The sequence below is a fragment of the Xenopus laevis genome, chromosome 5S (genome assembly GCF_017654675.1).
Source record: "Xenopus laevis strain J_2021 chromosome 5S, Xenopus_laevis_v10.1, whole genome shotgun sequence".
Taxonomy (NCBI): domain Eukaryota; kingdom Metazoa; phylum Chordata; class Amphibia; order Anura; family Pipidae; genus Xenopus; species Xenopus laevis.
This window is the reverse complement of record NC_054380.1, coordinates 124147034-124166967: the sequence shown is the minus strand read 5'-3', so window position 1 is coordinate 124166967 and position 19934 is coordinate 124147034. Positions and strand designations below refer to the sequence as shown.

Sequence of the window (19934 nt, the reverse complement as noted above, 5' to 3'; positions counted from 1 at the left end):
TAGAAGTGTGCAGGCCCGGACTGGCAATCTGTGGGTTCTGGCAAATGCCAGAGGGACTGCTATAAGGTGCCATAGAAAGTCACTATTTAGTGGGCTGGTGGGGGCTGTTTGGGCCTCAGTATGGGCTGATTGGGCCTCTGTGTACCTGAAATGCCAGGGCCTATTTTAATTCTCAGTCCGGACCTGGAAGTGTGGTGGTAAAAATTTAATTTTTCAGTAACAGCCCCTAAGAGTCAAATAAGAGTTTATCACAGGTAGAATTAGTACAGGTTTGAAATCAGTTATCTTGAACCCATTATCCAGAAAGCTCCAAATAACAGAAAGGCCATCTCTAGTGATGTGTAAAATTTTGTCGCAGTGTTTCGCCTAAGCCATAGACTTCAGTGGGTCGCGCGCCGCATCGCGTAACAAAACAATTTGACACCCATAGACCCAAAATGCATTTAATTTTTGCTGTTTCGCAATTTTTTGGCGAAGTGAAACGGGTAAGATTTGTCCATTACTAGCCATATCCCATAGACTCCATTTAAAAATGATTCACTTTTTTCTCTGTAATAATAAAACAGTACCTTGTACTTGATCCCAACTAAGATATACTGAATCCTTATTGGAAGCAAAACCAGCCTATTGGGTTTATTTCATGTTTAAGCGATTTCTGTTAGACTTAGGGTATGAAAACCCAAATTATGGAAAGATCCATTATCCAGAAAATCCCAGGTCCCAAGGATTCTGGATAATAGGTCACATACCTGTACACTGCTTTACACTGAACCCATCAGAGGTATAGGTGTGGGGGGGATTTAGTAAAATCCCACATTTTTCTCACTATTTACTTAAAACCACATTGACCAAACTCCCTTTTACATTTTTACCATATTTATCAATAAATTTACTCGAGAAATCTGTCTTGGGAAAAGACTCAATAAAATAGTTTTATAATTCGATTGTCCAATTTTTTTTGGATTTGACAGCCGAAAACGAAACCAAAACTTAATCGGATTATCTAAACGAAACCCAGTGTAGATCATGATATCGTCATATTGTAAACGTAAAACCTGCCATTGACTTCTACATGACCTTGGCAGCTTTGAGATGGAGTACTTTTTTATTCTGACTTTTAGCAGCTTCTGGGTTTAATAAATCTTGAAAAATGAGAGATTTTTGGCTACGGAAAAATGATGTCTTTCCCCTTTTAAAATTCCGACCAGAAAAAAAATCAGACTTTAATAAATAACTCCCTGAATCTCAACTGCCACTGAGTTGCCCAGTCTATCAGTTTTCCAGGTCCCCCTGCAAAAAAATAAATAAAAAAACCGTGGCTCTATTCCATTGGATTAAAAAAAAAGCATCTACTGGATGAAAAACATATTTTCCAGCAGTCAAATAATTCTTGGAAAGCATGGCTACATTTGTTTCTCATTAGCATTTACATTTTTTTTTGTAGGAAAAAAGCAAAAAGAAGCACAGTATCTATTCTTAACAGTATTCAGAGTTTTGGGGAGTGGGTTTTTAAAATCCATTTAATTCACCCGGATGGAGGCCCATAAGTATATGTATTGTGTGTGAGAAGCGGTGAGACAGAGGCATTGTAATAAATTCATCTATAATTGGTTACAATGGGTCTGACACAGTTATATTTAGACATTAGCAATCGTTTTGACGCATCACATTTGCATCCCGAATGCTGGTGTTCACTCATTAAAGCTGTTTCATAGGGAAGATTTGCATATAGTTATATTTGCCGAAGTGGGTGACACATACTGAAACACCGTCACACAATTTAGTTGTTCTTGACTATTGCTCTATTTGTGTTTGGCCTCCGACTGATTATTCGGCAAAGTAGAACAGATCAATCTCCAGAATGAGAATGCCATTGGAAAACTAGGCATGACTTCAGATCAACTAAATGTTACCTCGGATTTACACCTATGACTAAGCACCGGAGGGTGCGAAACGCGTAAGGTGGGCCTGGTGGGGTTGTTTGTAATTGATTTTTAATGCTAATTTAATAAAACAATATTTTTATGAAAACAAAAGCCTTGGGACAGCTATCTTTGGATAAAGGACTTTTTTACTTGGGGAAAAGCTTGGACATGATGGTCATGTGTTTTTACCCCAGTTACTAGGTAAGTATGTAACATCTTACTCAACTAAATGTGTTTTTTAGAGTACCAATATATTCTGCAGCTCTGTTTAAAATACAGAGAACATACAGAATGACATACATAGTGACCAGTAACCAATACAAAAGATCAAGCGGGCCCTGCCCAAAAGAGCTTACAATTAAAAGCATTTGATATAACTGTGTTATCTCTATTGTTGGTAAAAAATGGGACCTGTTATCCAGAATGCTCGGGACCTGGGGTTTCCCGGTTAATGGATCTTTCCTTACTTTGGATCTTCATACCTTAAGTTTATTAAAAGATCATGTAATCATTAAATTAACCCAGCAGGCTTGTTTTGCCTCCAATAAGGATTAAATATTTATATTGGTTTGAATCAAGTACAAAGTTCTGTTTTATTATTTCAGAGAAAAAGGAAATCATTTGTATAAATTTGGATTATTTGATTATAATGGAGCCTAAAGGAAACAACTTTTCTGTAATTCTGAGCTTTCTGGATAACGAGTTTCTGTAAAATGGATCCCAAACCTGTACATTCAGTGCAATGACTGAGCTTGCTACACATAATACTGTATATGCTGGTTTTGCCTGCAGAAAGTATTCTGACCAGGTGTATGAAAGAAAACACTTAGGGGCAAATTCACTAACCTCTGAAAATTCGCCAGTGACGGCTTTGCTCAAATAGCAACACTTCACCAGGCGTAGAGTCGCCAGGACAACGCTAATTCACTAAAATCTGAAGTTGAGTCCAGGGCGCCGAACGCTGGCCAAGTTGCGCTATTGTTACTGCGGCAAGCAAAGCGAAGTTGCGCTAGTGTTGGCTTAGAAAACATTTTCAACTAATTTTTGAGGAAGTCCTATCTACTCTATTGCAATTTACCGGGTCTGAGGGGGCGAAGGAAAGTCTGGCGCAAGAGGTTACGTTCAGTAAAATCCGTATCTTAGTGAATTTGCAAAGTAAATCTCTTTCGCCAGAACGAAACTTTGCAAAGTAGTGCTAGCGTGCGAAGTAGCGCTAGAGTATATCTTCTTCGCTAGCGAAGTTATTCCAGCAACCGTTAGTAAATCGGCGAAGTACCGAAATGACGTCACACAGGCGAATTTTCGCCAGCTTTACTCACTTCGCCCTTTAGTAAATTTGCCCCTTAAGAGTTAAATGTAATAAAATTCCCAACGAGAACAAATTTGTGCACAAATAAGAATAAAAATTTGCATGTCATCCAGGTATGAGACCTGTTATCCTGAATGCCCGGGACCTCAGATCTTTCTGTAATTTGGATCTTTCATACCTTAAGTTTACTAAAAAGTCATGTAATTATTAAATACACCCAATAAGCTGGTGTTGCCTCCAATAAGGATTAATTATATCTTAGTTGGGATCAAATATAAGGTACTTTTTTATTATTACAGAGAATAAGGAAATCATTTAAAAAAATCTGGATTATTTGATTGTATTGCAATTTATGGGAGACAATCTTTCAGAGCTTTCTGGATAATGGGTTTCTGGATAACGGATCCCATACCCGTAATGTAATATTCTTCATTAGACTTTTTATTTCTTTGTGAACCTTAATTGCGCATTGCGAACCTTTAACATTTGCTTGAAGGTGTCAACTTTTGGAGCAAAAGTAACAACTGTTTCCTTATGAAGTTTTATTACATAGGCCGCACACTATCACAAACTATAACATTCACAATAACTATCCTACTTCGTGCGAGGGGCAAAGTGTTTGCAAAGGCAAAATGTGTGAGCATTTATTAGCATTGAAAATGAATTGCAAACAATTAGTTGCCTTAGCGGCAAATATTACATTTCCCCAATAGAGCTTGAACTGAATTAGCACAGCAAAAAGTACCTTTCCCTTTCCAATAGTTGTAATGAAGTGAGGTGAATTAGTTCCGACCCTTAAATACCTTTTTCAAACTGCAACTTCTTATACTTTTGCATAATTTCTGCTGCAACCATACATTCAATCTGGTAAGAGAAATTAACAAAGGTCAATATCAAACTCAAGCTCTGACAGGCTTCCGACAATACAAACAATAAGGAGCCCTAGTAATTAATAATACCTTCAATTTTACCTTTGTTTCAGTGCAGTATGTCAAAAAGGCATGGGGTTTTAGGTGTTCTAAGTAAGGATGCACCAGATCCACTATTTGGGATTCGGACGAATCCCCGAATCCTTGGTGAAAGATTCGGCGGAATACCAAACTGAATCCGAATCCTAATTTGCATATACAAATTAGGGCCAGGAAAGGAAAAAGTGGAAAAAATCTTCTTTTGCGATGAAAAGTCACATGATTTCCCTACCCGCTGCTAATTTACATATGCAAATTCGGATTTGGTTCAGCCAGGCACAAGGATTCGACCGAATCCGAATCCTGCTGTAAAAGGCCGAATCCCAAACCGAATCCTGGATTCGGTGCATCCCTAGTTCTAAGAACCTTTATCCCTTTCCCTGCTATTAAAAGGGATCTAAACCCAAACAAAAAATACGTTTAAATATAACATGCGTCTCTGAGCATTTTTAAGTTTACATTCATTTTATATTTTAAGCGGATTTTAATGTATTAGTTGAAAAATTGCGTTTATCCGCAGTGATAGGCGAATTTTCCCCATTTTGCTTCGCAGAAAAATTCGCAGATTATCCAGCAAAATTCATGAAACGCGAATTTTGACGACAGCATCAAAATATTTTCGTGAAATTATTCGCTGTCGGCAAAACATGCAAATTCGATGCTAATTCGCAGCTGCCGAATAAATTCGCCAATTACTAATTATCAGGCTTTAGGCTCTGCAGCGCATTGCTGACTATGCAGAAGGCACCTTTTCTTCACAAGCAGACACTCGAAAGAAGACCAAAATAATCATTGACTGCAATGAACTGTTTCAAATGAATCCTTGCAATTTATTTTTGAAGTGCAGGTTTTACCTCATTCTCTTGTAATTGACCTCTCTTTGGACAACTTGCATCGGGACAGCTGATTGCAGTTTCTAAGCCTTCCATGATTAGAAGTTCCACATACTGTTTTAAACACTGCGGGAGGAAAAGAAGAACAAAGAAATCAAACAGTTTCTTAAAGGAACTTTAGAATTGTCTAGTCACTGATAGAACAGATAGAACAGATAACTTAAAAAAGATAACGCCCTACAGAACACTATTTCCTTAAAGGAGACATATACGTTAATGTAAAATAGCTCAAAGTGCTCTTCTGAGCATTTTTGCAATTTACGTTAAATAACTGTACTTTTGATGATATTAGCAGTTGTGCAATGTAACAAGGGGATCCACTTATGTTCTGTCCTACCAGAGGCCTGAAACTGAGTGGAGAAGAGTCAGGAGATTCTACCTGCATCAATAACGTTTGCAGCCATCTCCACCAGAAAAGAACAACTGGGGATGCTCCTGTTACATATTATTGATATTTGCAGTGTGCAACTGTTAATATCTTGAAAACTAAAAAAAAATTATGCTAAATGTGCTAAGGAAGGAAGAAAGGAACGCAAAAGAAACTTCTTAAAAAAGCCATTTTTTCGGCTTCAGTGAGGGAACATTTTTTTCAGGGAGATTTTCATTTATTGGTCATTTGTATGTTTATTTCCCTCATTGGCTTATCAATACAATATATATATATATATATATATATATATATATATATATATATATATATATATATATATATATATATATACATATATATATATACTGTATATATATATATATATATATATAATATTTTAAATTACATAAGTTAATGTAAAATACTGTAATGCAGTAAATATTTGTACTTTTTGTTTTCATGATATTAGCAGTTCTGCATTGTAACAAGGGGGCCCACTGATGTTCTGTCCTGCCAGAGGCCAAAGAGTATGACAAAAGGTTGTCATAAGCAACCCTGCATCAATAACTTTTTCAGTTCTCTCCACCAGAACAGAACAACTGGGGGTGGGGATGCTCCTGTTACATATTAATGATCTTTGCAGTGTTCAACTGCTAATATCTTGAAGACTAAAACAAAACTGAACTTTAAGGGCCTTATTTATCGAAATCCATTTTTTATGACTATTTTCATTAAAAAAGTCTGACCAAACTAGAATCCACGATTGGATCTTATTTGTTATTAAAAAAAAGCACAATTTAATAGGATTGGGGACAAATCCCTAAAAATCTATCTATTTTTCGGAATAGTCGGATTTTTGGGCTAATTCCAGCGCAGACCACAGAAACTTCCAAATAGGTTAGGGACTTCTCCCATTGACTTATATACAGTACAACATCGGCAGGTCTGAGATGCCAGATTTTCAGATTCAGATTTTTCCATCCTCAGTGTTTAATAAATCTATAAAAATGCAAGTTTGTTTTCCAGTAAAAGTTTGGATTTTATAGTTAAAAAAGTCAAAATATTCAAGTTTTTGGCATTCAGACTTGAATTAATGAATTATGAAGAAAAAGAAAGAAAGAAAGAAAGAAAGAAAGAAAGAAAGAAAGAAAGAAAGAAAGAAAGAAAGAAAGAAAGAAAGAAAGAAAGAAAGAAAGAAAGAAAGAAAGAAAAAGAGGAGGAGGGAAGGAAACAACTGGTTGGTTTAATACATTTTTTCATTATTCTCAGTACAAGGAACACTCAAGAAACTTCCCAAAAATAAGGCATTATTTAGGCTTCAGTTCAGGGAACTTTTTTCAGGGAGATTTTCACTTTCTTGGCATTTGTATGTTCATTGTCCTCATGAGCTTATCGATACAATACAGAGGTGGCACCTGAGCTAAGTGTTTGTACATTTAGGAGACCACCAATGAACATATGCTACAGCATTTTTTGTCGGTCTCGCTGGAGAACAGGACCATCTGTTTGTGGCCACTAGATGATGACATTCAGTTGCAGTCTACAGAGCAAACCTCAGATAATATAAGCAATCTGTCAACTTTTGCTCATATATATTCAAACACATATTAATGGAAATGGCTTGTGCACACAATATGCTCGGTTCTGATCATTTACTTTGTGAAAGTAAAGCCTCCCAGCTGCCCCTGTTTGATTGTGAAGATGACGCAACAGATATTAAACACTTTAAACATATTAAACATTTAGCCATCATGGCTAAAACACATTAGGCATAATTTATAATATTTATAACATTTTTCTCTGGCATGTAACATTCTATAAATTATGCTATTAATCACTGCCGGTGAAGGAACGCAATAAACATAACATTGGCATTTAAGGCACATTTGCATGAACATGAAATATCCATTGTTTGTTATGCCAAGAAAATCTTGGCTCAAGAGTCTGATAAAATATTGGCACTCGGTATTCCAAAGTGACACATTCTTAAAATTTCATCGGCTCCTATGAGCCTACTGTAAGTGCCCCATATAAATCTCCAGCCTGATGAGTCAGTGTTAGCTTTCTCTATTTTTATTTTGCTTGGTGACCAAAGCTATTAAGTGGTCAAGGATATGAAAAACACAGCAGTAAAAGAGGTTTTCTATATTGGTGTATGGAAACAGGCACTAAATAATCTCATGATATTTGTACAAATCGTGCTTGACCAATTCTTGGTAGGCATGCCAAAATTTGCTTTATCATTGCAACATACTACTGCAATGCAGTACACTGTACAATCCATATGGGGCAGCATGATGGTTTGGAGTGATCCCCAACCAGTAGCTGGTGAGCAACATGTCACTCTCCAACCCCTTGGATGTTGCTCCAGTGGCCTCAAAGCAGGTGCTTATTTTTGAATTCCAGACAGAAGCAAGTTATGGTTGCATAAAAAACAGGTGTACTGTCAAAGAGAGCCTCAATGTAGGTTGACAATCCACATAGGGGCTACTAAATGGCCAATCCCAGTGCTTATTTGGCATCCCAGGAACATTTTTCATGCTAGTGTTGCTCCCCAACTCTTTTTACTTCTGAATGTTGCTCACAGGTTCTAAAGGTTGGGGATCCCTGGTTTAGAGGATAGCACTACTGCCTAGTAGCAATGTGTTCCTGAGTTTGATGCTGACTTGTAGAGTTGGCCAAAAAGGATTCCTGACTATATGTGTGCAAAACATATCCCAAGGTTTGGATCATGGATCATGAATCACACTGTCCCTTATCTCCATACCTATAGATCACTTGCAGGATAAAGGTATTCTTGAGTGTAGAGACCCATAGGTTTATTACCCTCCCTATGGCTTTATATCCCTACACTTCCTTATTACTCAAGTTACCGGCAAAAGCTCATGTATTGAATCCCTTTATTCATTTACATATTTCTATCATTGTCCCATAGGATTATGAGCACTTCCTGCCACACTTTAATACAGTGTTTGGTTAGGAGTGGATCTTTCTAATTGACCTTCGGTTGCTAACTCTGGTGGATGTGTTCCAGGGAGCCTGAGATCAACAAGGCCCAGTAAAGTTGTGCTGCCCTAAAGGGACAACCCCATTAGTGAAAGTCAAGGAGAAGAAACCCCTTGAATGAGGCTTTGTCTGTGACAAGATATTTCATCTAATAGGATTTTCTAGGAAAGTGAGATTTAGCTAGAAAGAGCAACCTGTACTCCAATAAGGCTCTGCTTGCCTAAGTGAAGGGACCTCAGTTCTAAGAGGTATTCAGGCATAAACTTCTCCCTGATCCATTTTAGCTGTCTGAGATCCGGAGTACAATGGGCATCGAAACCCTAGGGATGACTCTTGAACAACTTAAAGCTATCTCCACATGGTGCAACATTGTACTGACCCTGCTAAACTCTCTTTGATCTCTTTGGATCTTGGACAATAAAACCTGTTCTCCTGGTGTCCTTATTTTATTTTAAGCACAGTAGTTAGTTGGAGTTCCACTCCTCTTCATAACTTCCACATAGCGAAGGCCCATTCCTGTATGTTAGAGTGCAGTGTAACCCATGCTCTATTGCTTTAGCTGGACATCATTTAATATAGCTCAAATTAGCATTACAAGAATTTATACAGTTAAATCAGTTAAATACATCTCATGAATTGAAAGTAAATGAATATCGAGCCCCCTCCAATTTTATTCTTGCTATAAAGCAGGCTTAATAGAGGCATTTTGTACATATTTTTTCCTGTTGAAAAGACTGGTGTCCAAGGGCTGCACCAATTGCATCAAGTCGGAATAATCAAAGTGATTTTATTTGAATTAGATTTTGCAAGCAGATCATATTGCTTCTAATATCTACAATACAAAAATATGGAAAGCTACACAGACCTCAAGGGTTCTGGAACAAGTAAAGGGGTCTGCTATAGGGCCAGTTGAGCACAGCATGTTCCCCCACTGGGCACACATCCATTAAATGATACTTTTGTCTTATATTCAGCTGTCTGTATTCTTTAGTCTCTGTAGATTCCTTACACAGAGGAACAAATCACTGCTATTATATAAAAATTCTCAGCTTGCGTAAAGCATTGCTAAGCAACTGTTAAGCCATCATCCATAGAGAAGAACTTCAACAGATGACATAAGAGAATCAATGCACCTTTAGAATTACCACTGCATAATAATTACAAGTCTATTTAAATTTACTTAGTCATGGCAACGATTGGAAAGTAAATGCCAGATTTAGTGCAATAGAGAAAGCATGGAGTATCATGTTCCAGGTCAAGTCAAATTAGGTTCAAAGGGAGCTAAACTGCATGAATAGTTCAAAGCCTTTCAAACAAATGAACAAGCTTTTATTGGACTTTAAATACATAAAGAAACCTATCTCCAATATACTTTAATTAAAAAATATGTTCTGTTTTTATAAGAAACCTGACTGTATGCAGTGAAATTCTCCCTTCATTTACTGCTGTGGATAGGAATTGTCAGACGGTCCCTAACTGCTGAGCAGGGAAACAATCATACTTATGAACAGCAGGGGGAGCCCCCGCCTTAATTCCCAGCCATGCAGAACTCAAGTAGCTTTGTTTATGACGAGCCCTAAGCAGCCCAGACCACACTGAGCATGTGCACAGTCTTAGTCTTGCAAAGATGTTTAACAAAGTTACAAGATGGTGACCCCCTGTAGCCAACTTTGAAAGCATAAATTATTTGTTTGATTAGGCTTGTGCTGCAGTAAGTTCATGTTTATATTTAGTATACAAAATACAGCATTTCTAGCCTTATTCTATTTTAGAATTTACATGCCCTTTAATTGCATTAATTTTTCTATAAATAAAGTGTGACAGGGTGTTTGGGAAACACCACTGTCTTAGAGCAAAAGACACACAAAAGAGTGCATTTAAACTGCATTGTATGTGCTGCAAAGGAATATTTGGCTCAGGTAGGGTTAATATTCCCTCTCAGCCAGGTAATTAAGTGGCAGCTGAGAGAGGATCTACCTGGCAATGTAAAAGGGCTGTGTGAGCACAGTTCAGGGCTCTCCAGGGAAGTGAGGGGCTGTGAGAGACAGAGCTGGGCAGAAGGAGCTTTTCTGCCAGCAAGAGAGTTCCAGAGCTTGGAGCCTAAATCCCTTGTGGGGAAAGAAAGAGAAAAGGACTGGCAGAGGCTAGTGAGTCTGAGTCCCAGGAGGGTAAGCCAGCAGGGCTGAGTGTGAAGCCCAAATACTTCAAGGTGCAAGAGGGTGAGAGTTTCCCTTGATGGTGAGCGACCAGAGGGGGGAAAACCCTGAATGTTTTGCAGTGTATTTACTGAACTGTACCCTGCATGTTCTACAGTGAAGTTGAACTGTAACCTGAACATTTTTCTGTTGCCTTTTCGTTGGAATGTCCAGTGCTTAATAAACCTGTTTTTTGTCTGAAGCCTTGGTGTCCCTGTCTCTAAGCTCAAAAATCCAAAGCTACCTGCCTACCAAACGCTAATTCCCCCATAAAAGTGCATGTGCAGGCCAGTGGCATGTCACAATAGTTATTGACATACTGATGTTTTTATGTCTGAAGAAGTCTTATTTATACAGGGTCGGACTGGACTGTCCCGGCTGAAGACTCTATGGTGCCCACTCTACCCTGCCCTATCTTTTACCTCATTCCTCCCTAATTTTTTTCACAAATCAAATTCACATTTTTTTTCTGTAAAATTAGTTTTTTTTATTTCTCTAAAACACTTAAAACGCGTGATTTATTAGTTGTAAAAACCACAAAAAGCTCTAATACATAAAAATCACCAGGTAAAAGCTGTCAAGGTCCTATAGAAGTTAATGGGAGCTGTGTTGATCCTTTTGAACATTTTTAATCAATTAGAAATTTTCAGAGGTTTTCAGGGATTTTTTTTGCTAGTAGTTGCCCGAAAAATGTAACTTTTCAAGAGGATTTGAACGTAATTATATTTTTATTTCGATCATTCAGACTTATTTTGTAGGATCTTTTAATAAATCACATTTTGAGATGTTAGAGAAATAAAATGTATTCATAAAAACATCTAAAACCAATATAATTGTAATTAATGAGCTTCAAAGTGTTGTTTTAAATAATTATGAAATTTTGTGTCCCACCAGAACTCGCTGCCATTGCCAAACCATCTGGAAAAGGCTTGCTTGGCTGAAGCTAGCAATAGCAATTTCTTAGTCATCTACTGATTGGTAAAAGGTTTGTGCCCCATTATGGGTCCTATTGGAAAGTAAAATATTTAAGTAGATGGGTGAAGGGTCATATGACAGGAGTGCAGTTATTATTGATTACTGACCCAATCCCTACTGAATTAAAGTAAAGCCAAGCTTAGGGAGGGATGAGGAGTAACTTGTACCTTCATGTATTTAAATCCCCTAATCCACCTACTTAGTTATGGGTATTCCTGAACTGTTTTTATTTAGTTTCCGTTCCATGAGTGGTTAGGAGATCAATGACATAACCCCACTGCCAACGGTGAGTCAAAAGTATATGCAGTATTTATAATACACAAAATATATGCTTATAAATGGTTCTTGGCCACGTCATCAATTATAATCAGTTCTTAGTGATGATTGAAACATGTCTACTTACAATGATGGGTACATTACTCTCTATATAACTGCCATTCCTTCTGGCAAAGAGTGGTTAAGGTGGTCAAGTGTGCTCAGTAACCCTTGCTGATCCCCTAAACTGGGGTATGAGTTTCTATTAACCATTATAGACTGTGACTGTGTATCCATAATGTGTTTGTGTGTGAGTGTGGTTGATAAAGAGGTAGATATGTTTATTGCTACACTCTGACTGCCTTGATACTAGGGTCCCAGCAGGGTCTGCCTAATGCAATACTAATTACTAGTTGCAGCTATTTCTAAAAATTCAAAGGAGAAAAGCTAAAAATAACGGGAAAATGCATTATAGTGTAAATTATATTTCCATACCACACAATGCAGGATCTTTAATTTTCTAGTCTTAATCATAAGACAGTTGGCTCAAATTACAGGATTCAATGAGCTAATGTTTTATAGTTTGACTGCGCATAGCCTAAGACAGGACAATCAAAGCATTGTTTAAGAACTTCTTCATTTGCTGGTTGTGCTTTACCCTTTCCTTTCCATGCCATAGCTATCAATGTCATATTTATAACTGCACAGGCTAAATATTGCACTATACTGTGTCTATAGCCCATTTACTGAATGTGTCTAGGCATTACTACCAATACTGTCTTCATAGTGGTGTTTTAAACTGGTGGAAAATGGGTGGTTGACAATGACAAACTGGAAGGTTGATGTGAGGGTGGGATTCAGCAAACCTTATAATAAGCTAAATGTAAATTCTGTTGCCAACTTATGTACGCATATCCAATGGGGTTTCTGGTAATAATAATTCAAGAATCATGTTAAATACAAGGTCTAAATATGTTACACTGTTTGTTCTGTTGGCATTCTGCTTGGCCTACCAGTCAAGTTTTTGAGCACTTGTTATTCGAATAATTATTTTCATCTCTTAAATGAATAAAAAAAACTTGCAACACAATTTTAAAACATTTGCTGGCCATATATAAATAAATGGATAATTCTAAATTCTTCAGTGGACCAGTTGAAGGTAACCTCTGTCCGGCCTTGGCTGTTGGCCTTTGCCAAATCACTTTATCTCCATGCATGTGTCTTAGGCACCAAACTGTAAGATCTATGGGGCAGGCATTGGTTAATAAGATTGTGTTTCTGCACAGTTAGTGCTATAGAAGAAGATAATAACCAGAAAAGAAGTGTTACTAACCAGGGTACAGAAAATGCACTGGCATTGTGCTATCGTGGTCATTTGTTCAACTGTATATTCTCCAAGGCAAAGCTTGCAGGAAACCAATGGTTCCAGAGCCAAATCCCACGTAGGCCTGTATCTTGCTGTAGTCATGGCAGATTAATCTGTAGTTTAATAAAAGACATCCAGTATTAAATTCTAATAAAGCAGACAATGAAAATAAAACATAAGTTAAATATGACCACACAGGCAATGTGGAGTAGATAGAGCTCGAGTCGATGTATACAAACTGCCAAGGTATATTGAATCCTCTGCAAATGACCCTACTTTTGCCTGGTAGCATTGCACAGCTGGTTATACATTTCAAAACATTTGTCAGACTTTTCCTGTTGGTGGTATGCATGGGTGTCACTGGAACATTTGAATCTTTAATTGTTGGGAGGTATGTAGACATCCTTCAATAGCAGTGATACCCAATCCGTGGCTCTGAAACAACATGCTCTTCACAGACCCTTTGAATGTTGCTCTTAATGGCTTATTTTGAATTTCTGCTTTGGATGCAAGATTTGGTTGCATAAAAACCAGGTGTACTGCCAAACAGAGCCTCCTGTAGGCTGCCAGTCCACATAGGGGCTACCAAATAGCCAATCACAGCCCTTATTTGTCATCCCCCTGGATTTTCTTCATGCTTATGTTGCTCCAGAACCTTTTTACATTTGAATGTGGCTCATGGGTAAAAAAAAAGTTGGGGACCCCTGTTTCAAAACTATTAAAACGAACAACACATGATGTCCCCATTGCCTTTCTTTTTATATATATCTTTCACAAGCTCATTGGGAGCCATTTGCAGACACCGTGGAGCACGAAGGGAAGCAAAAAGCCTGGTGGATTGTGTTTGTTTTTGTATTTTCTTATCTATTTGTGATCTTGTGTCAAAGGCAATACACCCCATGCACTGCCTATAGGCTTTGTTCACTATGTCCGAGCTGGCAATACACCAGCTGAAAGATTTACAACTACCCTCACTCTTTGCCCATAGAGAATACTATCTGCTTAGTAGCCAAGTGAGGAGCAAACCCTTCACAAACTTTTTTTTTAGTGTTAATGCAGATTAGTATATTTTAAAATAAACAAGAAATTCACTCCTGTCTCCCATATAAATTGCTACATATCCAATTATGGAATTGTTATGGAAGAAGCGGAAGTCATATTTTAGAAGGAATAATTTGAGGTGAGGCAGGCAGACTAATTAGGCAGGTGATTTTACCGCTGAAGCCTTTTTCCATGTAACACCGAAGTGCAATTATCCATTACTTAAAAGGCATACTGTAATTATTGTATAAAAATGAGCCATTATGGACAGCTTTTTCTTGGAATAATTAACAGACTTGTGGGGTTATTAGTACTGCATTACAATAATTGTGGTGACCAAAGATGAAATGGGTGGTGTTGAACTACTATACAGGAAGGGAGAGAGCAGGCTTCACTAATGTACTGGATTTCTCTAAACCAATAGGCTGCTGTATATTGTGCATTAGGTTATCATTATAATCTGCCAGGAATGTATATCATGTAAGAGAATGGATAGCTGGAAATAATTAAGTACATGTATGCCCTGAAATATATTTTTTAAAATCAATCCTTTCCGTAAGGTTTTAGGTGGCGAAGTAGGTGGTCGAAGTTTTTTTTGAAGAGACAGTACTTCGACTATCGAATGGTCGAATAGTAGAACGATTTTTAGTCGAAGTCGTAGTCGAAGGTCGAAGTAGCCAATTCGATGGTTGAATTAGCCAAAAAAGTACTTTAATATACAAAGTATTTTTTATTCTAATCCTTCACTCGAGTTTAGTAAATGTGCCCCATAGTGTCATTTGCCTTTGTTTTTAAAAAGGTTTTAAAACTCATTGCACTTATATAAATCCTACTTCTGAGCATTTCTCCAGTGTTATGGTGCAGATTGTGCAGGTGAATCTCTGTAATACAAAAAGATGGCTTCTGCCAACGTCTCCCTCTCTCTTGTATTCCACCTGTGCATCCACTTACTCCTACGACCTCTGAAGAAGCTGTCTTCTTGAAAAGTGTCAGCTGTGACATGACTTAGTGGTTACAATAGGGTATACCCCATTAATACTGTCAAAAAAATTTCTATCCTTTCTAAAAAGCTAAGTGAGGGTTACTTGACTTCTAGCATTGATAATAAAGGGTAATTGATCCTTCTTGGTCTTCTGGGCTCTGATCCTGGGAGTAGATTTCATTGGATAATTAATTTTTATCCAGCGCTAGAAGATCCTGGTCAGAAGAGCTCTGTGCACAAGAATTATTGTGCCCCTTAAGGTGGACATAGACGCAAAGATCCTATCGTACGAATCGAGGATTCATATGATTTTCGGACCGTGTGTGGAGAGTCCCTACATTTTTTGTCCAGGTGGAGATCGGTTGTTTGGTCGATCGGACAGGTTTGATTTTGTCCCAACCGATCCCACCGGAGCCCATTGCGCTTTCATCATAATCCGATTGTTTGGCCATAGGGCCAAACATTCAAATTACCCCCGATATAGCCATGCCCGTTAGTGGCACACCGGGGAAAGATCGGCTCGTTTGGCAATGTCACCAAACGAGCGGATCTTTTCGTCTATGGCCACCTTTACTGCTCTCGCACTTCTGTTCCGGGTCTTACTAAATTATGTCTTACAAAAGTAAAACATCTGTTTTTTAAAACATGTGTGAGTGATTTGCGAATTTCCCGCAAAATTTGCGAAATGGGGAAAAAATAGTGAAAATCTAAATTGACGCCCGTGTCCAATTTGGACGAGTGTAAGAAAAGTCACTTGCGTCAATTTTGACATTGGCGTTAATGTCAATGGTGTTGACGAGCAACAGTTTTGACGCAAGTGACTTTTCGGGACACACGGCCAAAGTTGGACGTCGGCGGCAAATTTTTGCTGGAGATTCACTAATTTATTCGCTGGCGGCGAAATGCGGAAATTCGCAAATTCGAATTTATTCACCCATCACTACATGTGATTCCCAATTGCCCAATTCTTTTATCTGGAGTATGAAATCAAGCAGAGAACTAAATCTTAACCAGAACCCAAGGTCTGTGCTCCAAGGGCAGCCAAGCAGCCACAGATGGAATGATTGAGGGATATTGCTAAGCGTTTTCAAATAAACATGCAGTGATGCAGAGCAAAGTTACCATTCATTAGGACCCTCATTTTCTATTCTAGCAACTGAAAATATGTAATATCACTTCAAGATATCTAAACGCAATAGTTTTAATATATATATTATATATATGTTTGTGAATGTTTGCAGTGTATGTAATAAAATTTCACAATCGCAAAACATTTTTTTTTCCCACAAAATATTTAATGAAGCTGCAAAGCAATTGCAATGCAATAAAAGCCTGGAGAAGAATATTACATTACGGCTGGCAAATTTTTATTCGCAAAGTTTTGCTCTTTGCGAATGTTATTACGTCCCCCATAGAAACTTAACAGACCTGTGAAATGTACAGCTTCCCCAGAGTTGGGTAGTGAGGGGGGGGGTTATAATTATGATTATGACTAACAATTATCTACAAAGTGTCCAAATACAGTGCAGACGTGTACAATATATGGGTGTGTATATCAAACACAAAGATTACATACAAATATTAACTCATGCAGGCAGCGTCGGACTGTACACACATGCTCCAGACCCCTAACCACCCCCTCCTCTGACATTTTCAGGGCCCCCAACCCCCCCCCCACCAATTTCAGGGTTTCTCGCCAGCAACCCCCTCCATCTGCCTCCCCCCTGCCTGCATTTACATGCTTTTCTTCTATTGGTTGGGACAGGGAAAGATCAGGGAGCACAGAGTGTCAGGCAGGTGGGAGCAGATCTGGGCTGGTGGACCCCACGAGGGCCGGGAGCCCACCAGGTTTTTTCCCAGTGTCCTGACCCTGCATGCAGGAGGCGTAAAGGGTCCTGCCCAGTAGAGTTTCAAATATTAAAGGAGAAGTGGGTATGAGACCCAAGATGTGAGTGTTAAAGGGATACTGTCATGGGAAAAAAGTTTTTTTTCAAAACACATCAGTTAATAGTGCTGCTCCAGCAGACTTCTGCACTGAAATCCATTTCTCAAAGGAACAAACAAATTTTCTTTTATTTCTTTTTGAAATCTGATATGGGGCTAGACATATTGCCAGTTTCCCAGCTGTCCCCAGTCATGTGACTTGTGCTCTGCTAAACTTCAGTCATTCTTTACTGCTGTACTGCAAGTTGGAGTGATATATACCCCCCCCCCCAGCAGCCTAAGAACAGAACGATGGGAAGTTAACCGGTTAGCAGCTCCCTAACACAAGATAACAGCTGCCTGGTAGATCTAAGAATAGCACTCAGTAAAATCCAGGTTCGACTGCGACACATCCAGTTACATTGAGTAGAAGAAACAACAGCCTGTCAGAAAGCAGTTCCATACTGCAGCACTGGCTGTTTCAGAAAGCACATGACCAGGCAAAATGGCCTGAGATAGTTGCCTACACACCAATATTACAACTAAAAAAAATACACTGGCTGGTTCAGAAATAAAATTTGATATTTGCAATGTAATCAGTGTAATTTACAAATAAAAATGGCATAATAAAAATGATGACAGAGGATTGTCTTACACACTTTTTTGGGAATCTAAAACAGGAATTGGACATGCCAGAAAGTAATATAAGTTTGCAAAACATGTGTGAGTGGTGCAGACAACTGACCATGATTTATCCACCTTATCTGCTGGTGTCAACTAAGGTCACAAAATGGAGCAGCAAGAACTGAGCCCTCTTATGTATGTATTGCTGGCACTTCCAGCCATCGGTGCATGTATAGGGGGCTCTTCTGAATGTATTTGTGAGAGTTATAATTCATCTTAAATAAACTTATTTCTCTACTATTCAGCTGAGGGCTCAGTAGAGAGAGTTGCAAAAAGCAGTGCTCTACCTGGAAAGCAACCGGAGTGTAAAGGGGTTGTCCACCATTAAATTAACTTTTAGTTTGATGCAGACAGTGATATTCTGAGCCAATTTGAAATTAGTTTTCATTTTGTATTATTTTTGAATTATTTAGCTTTTTATTCAGCAGCTTTTCAATTTGCATCATATAGGAAAACTATACCCCTCGAACAATGTAGGTCTCTATAAAAAAAATATTGCATAAAACAGCTCATATATAAAACCCTGCTTCATGTAAATTTGCATAACAATATATTTTTTTAGTAGTATACGTCATTGGTTAATCATAAATAGAAAACTGCCATTTTAAAAAATAAAGACCGCCCCCTGGGATCGTACGATTTACAGTGCACACAAACATACCATACATGTTAGGTCACATGAGCCAATTAACAGACAGAGTTGTGTCTTTTGCTTCCTCACTTCTTCCTGTTACAGTTAGAGCTGCAGTATTTCTGGCCAGGTGATCTCTGAGGCAGCACACAGACCATCACAAATGGTGGTTCAAGGATGTAAAGGGACAATATTTTCTTAAATATATATTCCAGTTTGATAAGATTCTTTAATATGTCACTTAATTTGATATAAACTGTTGTTCAAGTATTAATTTTGGGGGTATAGTTTTCCTTTAAGCAATCTGGTAACTAGGGTCCAAATTACCCTAGCAACCATGCACTGATTTGAATAAGAAACTGGAATAAAAAAGATGAGTAATACAAAGTAGCAATTAAAATTAATGTGTAGCCTTACAGAGCATTTGTTTATTAGATGGGGTCATTGACCCCATTTGAAAGCTGGAAGTCAAAGTCAGAATTTCTAAAACTATAAAAAAAAAGATAAATGAAGACCAATTGCAAAGTATCTTAGAATTATCCATTTTACAACATGATACACCACTGATGTCCTCCATCTCCTGGTCTTCCAGTAAGTTATACATTAACAATGCGCTGAATATACTTTAAGAGCCCAGTGCTTTGAGGTTATTAGGAGTGTCTGTGGGGAAACTGCACATAACAGTAATTAAAGAAACTTGTTTCTTATGGGCTTTAGTTGTCTTTTAATCTAGTTCTAATTGTTCTGATCTGTGACAAGCAAACCACTGTACTTATCATAGCCATAGCATAATTATTAAACCCACTTTCTTCCCAAACTGCTATGAAAGATTTAAAAGCTGGCCTTGTCTTAAAACAGGACATTTATAGGATAATGCACGAGGCTCCCAAAGGCCACAATATAAAATAATAGCTTTCCTTTGATGTAAAAAAATCACAGTACAAATTAATAGCGAGCAAGAGAAAGATAGAGAGAGAGGGAAAGCTGGGAATTCAGCAGCACATACAGTATATGCATATATATATTAAATATATATAAATATATATATATTAATATCTTATTCCACCCTCCGCGCAAGCAGGCTTGCGTGCAGGCGGACATGCGCCAGATCAATGGGGAGCTGCAGCTCCCTGGTGCTCGTTATGGTGTGGCTGGGTGACGTGCCGCCCCTGACAGTTTGCCTCCCTAGGCCCGGGCCTTTGTGGCCTCACCACAAATCCGGGCTTGGATATACATTTATGTTCTGCTGAGAGCAAGACTGTTATTCTTACCTGCTTATACCAAGCACTCAAGCAATATGTACTACTTTGTTTTTCAATCCAGTAATGATGTTATGTGAGATACTCCAAATATTACAAATAGTGATGGGCGAATTCGCGAAATGCATTGAAGTCAATGGACAGCAAAGTTC

General features: G+C 38.1%; 1 protein-coding gene across 3 annotated transcripts in view; it reads right to left on the bottom strand.

Annotated features, from left to right (window-relative positions):
- rnf144a.S (ring finger protein 144A S homeolog) overlaps nucleotides 1-19934 on the bottom strand; it is a 37878-nt gene that overhangs the window by 8828 nt on the left and 9116 nt on the right. For all 3 annotated transcript variants that reach the window (XM_018265919.2, XM_041565049.1, XM_041565048.1), the window contains exons 2-4: nucleotides 13230-13375; nucleotides 5057-5161; nucleotides 4038-4098 (exon numbers count right to left, since the gene is read on the bottom strand). In XM_018265919.2, coding sequence (XP_018121408.1) covers nucleotides 4038-4098; nucleotides 5057-5161; nucleotides 13230-13364 — 301 coding nt within the window. In that variant the 5' untranslated portion in view covers nucleotides 13365-13375. The remainder of the gene's footprint in view (nucleotides 1-4037; nucleotides 4099-5056; nucleotides 5162-13229; nucleotides 13376-19934) is intronic.